This window comes from Humulus lupulus, chromosome 1 (genome assembly GCF_963169125.1).
Source record: "Humulus lupulus chromosome 1, drHumLupu1.1, whole genome shotgun sequence".
Taxonomy (NCBI): domain Eukaryota; kingdom Viridiplantae; phylum Streptophyta; class Magnoliopsida; order Rosales; family Cannabaceae; genus Humulus; species Humulus lupulus.
Genome location: NC_084793.1, coordinates 267,223,770 through 267,228,890, shown reverse-complemented (window position 1 = coordinate 267,228,890; position 5,121 = coordinate 267,223,770). Strand labels below are relative to the sequence as shown.

Sequence of the window (5,121 nt, the reverse complement as noted above, 5' to 3'; positions counted from 1 at the left end):
ACAAACAATTCAAACACTTGAAGTGACGCTAAGTCCCAACAAAATTTCGTTCATGTGTCCTATTACTTAATAATAAATCAAGAGACAAAAAAATGTTAAGAGTTGTTTACTGCTTACTAGTAAAAAAGAAAGAACAATGGGACTTGTGAACAAGGAACTCAGTGGCTGTCACTTAGATCGGTAGATGTGGGAGAGGACAAGAATAATTCAAGATTATTTGGAGACAAAGATGTTAAGAAGAGGAAAAACACGAAGGGGTATAGTTTCAGTCTCTCAATAGATAACCATCGGAATCTTTTATCCGATCAACAAGCATCCAAATTATGTTCTCCAAGCTTTAGAGGAAATCCTAGTACAATAATTGAAGTAGCGAGTTCATTATCTTGTTGTCTCCCCTTATTTATGTTCCTCCTCATAGAGTAACAAGTTACAAAGACAGAAATATTTGGATAACATTGTGTTGAACAATTCAAGACTAACTTTATTCCATGCAATAATTAAGGCAATGATTTTAACTAACTTGCTTCCAATAATGTTGATCCTTAACTATACATGCATCTTTGGTAGCTTGTTAGTATGCAAAAACAATCTATAATGACAATAATAACTGCAGGACAAAGTGAGGTCAGCACTGGCAAGTAATGCGTTGGAACTAAAAAATACCAAATACAAAACTATTTACTTGAGGGAGAAGTCAGCCTATTTTCTTCTGAATCATGCTTTGGTGTAGCATCTCCACCCATCAATTCCTGAAAACCTTCAACCTTCACCGGTGGAGCCCTCACCATGCCCATGTTCCTGCAAATAGACAGTATTTCAAAATTAGCCAAATTTATTACTAATGTAGCCAGCAATGACATAAAATATACCGTAGGGCTCCTTACTGTGTCTGCATTTGAGGAATCTGCATGGAACTCATCTGTCTAAATTGAGTACTGGATTGGCCATGGACATTTGACATTGCAAAACTTGAGATTCCAGCCATTTGTTGCTGCTGCCTGAACTGCATCTGTGGATTTCTATTGTTGAAGGAATTACTATCAACTGGCAAGTCTGATGCGGCTTCAATCTTGACCTGTACCATGGGTCTATCCTTATCTATATCCATACTCGGGCGAGGAGTAGATGATTGCCGTCTTCGCATTCTCTCTAACTGCTGCTGCTGCAGCTGTTGTTGCTGCTGCTGAAGCTGTTGCTGTTGCTGAAGCTGAAGCTGCTGCTGAAGCTGTTGCTGCTGCTGTTGCTGAAGCTGCAGCTGTTGTTGCTGCTGCTGCAGCTGCTGTTGTTGCTGTTGATAAGCCAAGCTTTGGGAATGGACTAACTGCTGCATCTGGGGATTCATTTGTCTGGAAATCTGTAGTTTCACCACAAAATGTAATGAAGGACAGTTAAAACAGTTTCATAATAAACAGAAGCCAAATTAAAAGTGTCTACCCAATACTGCTCTTGAAACAAAAAGGCAGGCCATGAGAAGCGCACAATTCAACAGAACATGCATTCTAACAATTTGTTCAAGGGACTAGGGCCCTGGAATAAACACCAAAGAGCTTTTTGGATTCATGTCATAACAAAGCCCCAACTTAAATATCTAAATCATCTTGCTTGAACAGAGATTGCAACAAATGAATGCATGAAGCATGAATATCAACTCACTAAGAAAATAAAAACAGCAGTTAATTGATTATAAACTAAACCATAGGACATCAACATACTTGTTGTTGTAGTCGAAGTGCAGCCTGAGCTTGTGGCATTATCTGTGACTGCATCCCATGAACTTGCTGCTGGCTTTGTTGAACAGAAGTCCTGGAACCATCCTTGACATGCTCGGCAAGAGATCCAAAATCACTAGCAGAGAGATAAACAGAGAGAGATAAGATATTCGAGAAAATAAATAATAAGGATCTGTGTAAACACTATAAGATGCTCATAATAGAACATAAATGAAAAAAAATGATGTGAGCACCAAAATCTTTAGGCTTACCTGGTTTTTTATTCATTCATTTATTTATTTATTTATTATTATTATAAAAGCCCACCACACAAACATCTCCTAGATAAAGCTGGCCTAATTTTAAAAGAATTTAGACAAAATCACAGTTAACCTAACCACAACTTGTAATCCTCCATTCACTACTTCACACTTTGGCATAACTTTAAGAGCACAAGTACTTGAAACAATAACACAAATTAATTAGATTCCACATTTTCAGATGTAAAGAACAACCCAAGCTTAAAGACAGAGAAGTAGTACATCACTAATAAAATAAAATACAACATTAAATTTGTATCACTCTTTTAAAAAATTAAATAAACAAATTCAAATAAAACTAAATAACATGTCCGCTCCAGATCAAAAAAACAAATTTTGAAAAATGTGTAGCACATGACAGAGCAACAATACAAACTCACCATCTCACAGTTTGAAGGAACATCTTGAGAAGCTCAACAGCTGGGCACTGTTTTCTGTAACTATCAGCAAGAACTTTCAAGATTCCACCTAGCTTGGTCATGTGACAGCTCATCAACTGAGAGAAGATTTCAATAGAAACTTCAGTGGAACCTTCAAACCCCATATTTATCAACATCCGGGCCACTACCTGTTGAGACAACTGTGATGCTTGCTCTTGGCCAAGACATTTCTTGTTTACTCCAGACCCATTATTTCCATGATATGAATTTGCTCCAGATTCCACACTGACATAAGGATTCATACCAAACCTCTCAATCATAACAGGACTCCTAGTCATAGCCCGAGGCAAGGTGTCAAGAACTCCACAGAACTCTATTTTATGTTTCTCCTCTATTCTACCTGTTGCTGGGAGAGCACTATCAGGAACACTGTTGAATGTACACATAATTTCAGGGAAAAAAGCCAATTCTTCATCATCTGAGTTACTTCCATCTGAAACTGAATTTGGACGCACATAAGATGAATTTTCTCCTACCAGATTTCCATAGCCTATATGCTGATCTTCCTTAAATGCCATACGTCTTTTCTTATGCTTCTCAAGAAATTTAATAAAAGTATACATATCGTCAGATGTCCGTTTATCTGATTCTTGGTCACCCAGTGACAACCTATAGGGTCTGTTAATTCTATAGCTCTCAATAAATTGATTATACCATGTTTCAGGAAGTTCTTCATTTCTATGTCTTTGATGCATATTATCAATATCAGATTCCCCATATCTTGATCCAACACCAAATGACGCTTTTGATTGTATCTGGATATTTAACCAACAAAATTACTCAACTCACATAGGCAGAAACTTGAAGAAGTAACTAATTACTACTTAAATGGCCGCACTCTCATCAATGTTCTTTAAGTTTTTATTAACAAATTAGTAAAAGCAAAAAAGCATAACATAAAACCTCCTATATGTCTCTCGAGAAACTAATTGATTTTATGTAATTATCGTATTCAAGCGAAAATAAGTCGTGGGTGTAATCTATCCAATAACAGAAATAGTTTATAAATTGTCCTATAACCGGAACTAACAGAATGAAAGGAAAAAAAAACCAAAGAAATCCATTTTAGAGTGAGTTTTCATTTCAAATTATCAATTTGTTACTTTAAATAGTAATGGTTAAAGTGCCGGACCTTAGATGTCGCCGCCCCATTGGGAGGAACAGCAGCCCCCCCATTTGAGGAAGAATTCTCCAGAGTGAAGTACACGTCGTCACCATGTAACTGCAAATCTGCAACAACAAAAATCCCATGAATCAAAAACCCTAACGTTTCACCACAAACTGAAACAGAACAAACAAGAAGAAAAAAAATATACACTCACAAGTTGGATTCAGCTTGGAAATGGCGAGAGACGAAGGAGAAGGTGTAGAAGAGGAATTGGAACGGAGGAAGAGGGAGACGCTGGCTTTGTCGAAGAGAAGGGCACGGACCCTGAGTTGGAGTTGGATCTGAGCCCTAGATTTGGAGTCGTCGACTCTCATAAAGGCTTCCCATGTGGATGGGGAATTGAGGAACTGGAAGAAGTTGGTGTAGCAAGAGTCACCGAGCCATGACCGCCATACCCCGAAAGTCTCAAGCTTCCGAGCCAGCTCGTAACCACGACCGTCGTCCCCCAAGAGAGCCATTTTTCTCTTCTGTTTTGGAGGGAATATTGGGGAACAAAAGACTGCGAATTTTGGGTTTAAGTGGATTACCGGATTAGAAACAAAGAGGTTGATTGGAACCTTTACTAAAAAAAAAACAAAATTGTTTTTAAAAGTTAAAAATTGTTTTTTTGAAAACAAGTTGAAGTGTTTGATATTGTTTTCAAAAAATAATTTTAAAAAATAAATTTATAAAAAATAGAAAATTTTAAGAATATTAAAAAGTTGTTTTTTGTTATTCTCAAATTTTTTTTTTATATTTTTTTTTATCACATCACTTTTTTTAATTATTATTATCTAACATCATTTATTTTCACATCATTTTCTCTATCATTAGTTTCTCTCTCTTCACTTTCTCTCTCATCATTTTTTCTCTCTCCCCATTTCCTCTCTCATCACTTTATCTCTACTCACTTCTCTCTCTCCACTTTCTTTCTCATTACATTCTCTCTCATTTTTTCTTGGATCAATTTCTCTATTCTCAATTTATATTTCTTCAAATTTTCTCTCCTTACTTTCTCATTTCTTATTTTTCATCATTTTTTTTCAAATTATTTTATTTCATTATTTATTACAAACTTTTAAAATATTTTTCTCTTTGTAAATATATTTGTTAATTTTTTATTTAAAATTTTAAAAAAAATAAAACTAAAAAATTGTTTTTAGAAAATATTAACCAAACACCTCTTGTTTTTTAAAAACTACAAAAACAGTTTTCTGTTCTCAATTTTGAGAACACAACTTTAAAAACAAAAAACTGAAAACAATACCAAACAGGCCCAAAATTTTCTTCAAATATTTGTTCCATAAATTCTTATATTCAAAAGAGTAAAGATATGTGCAGCCAAAATATGTATACAAATATAAGCCATTACTGTTTTTTAAAATAGTGAGTCCCAATTTTAATAATTGTGATTGGCTAGACTAAACTGTCACATCACTGTGTGTAATGTTTTTGTGTATATTTTAGGTACACATATTGTTATCCAGATTTCCGGATAGCGTTTA

At 35.2% G+C, this 5,121-nt stretch overlaps 1 protein-coding gene across 1 annotated transcript; it reads right to left on the bottom strand.

Annotated features, from left to right (window-relative positions):
• Positions 1–455: 455 nt before the first annotated feature.
• LOC133806402 (uncharacterized) lies at positions 456–4,170 on the bottom strand. The gene is made up of 6 exons (XM_062244511.1): positions 3,792–4,170; positions 3,602–3,699; positions 2,410–3,224; positions 1,713–1,845; positions 885–1,354; positions 456–798 (listed from the first exon to the last, which is right to left on the bottom strand). Exons 1-6 carry the CDS (start codon positions 4,093–4,095, stop codon positions 675–677), a joined length of 1,944 nt encoding a protein of 647 aa, XP_062100495.1. The 5' UTR covers positions 4,096–4,170; the 3' UTR covers positions 456–674.
• Positions 4,171–5,121: the final 951 nt, after the last annotated feature.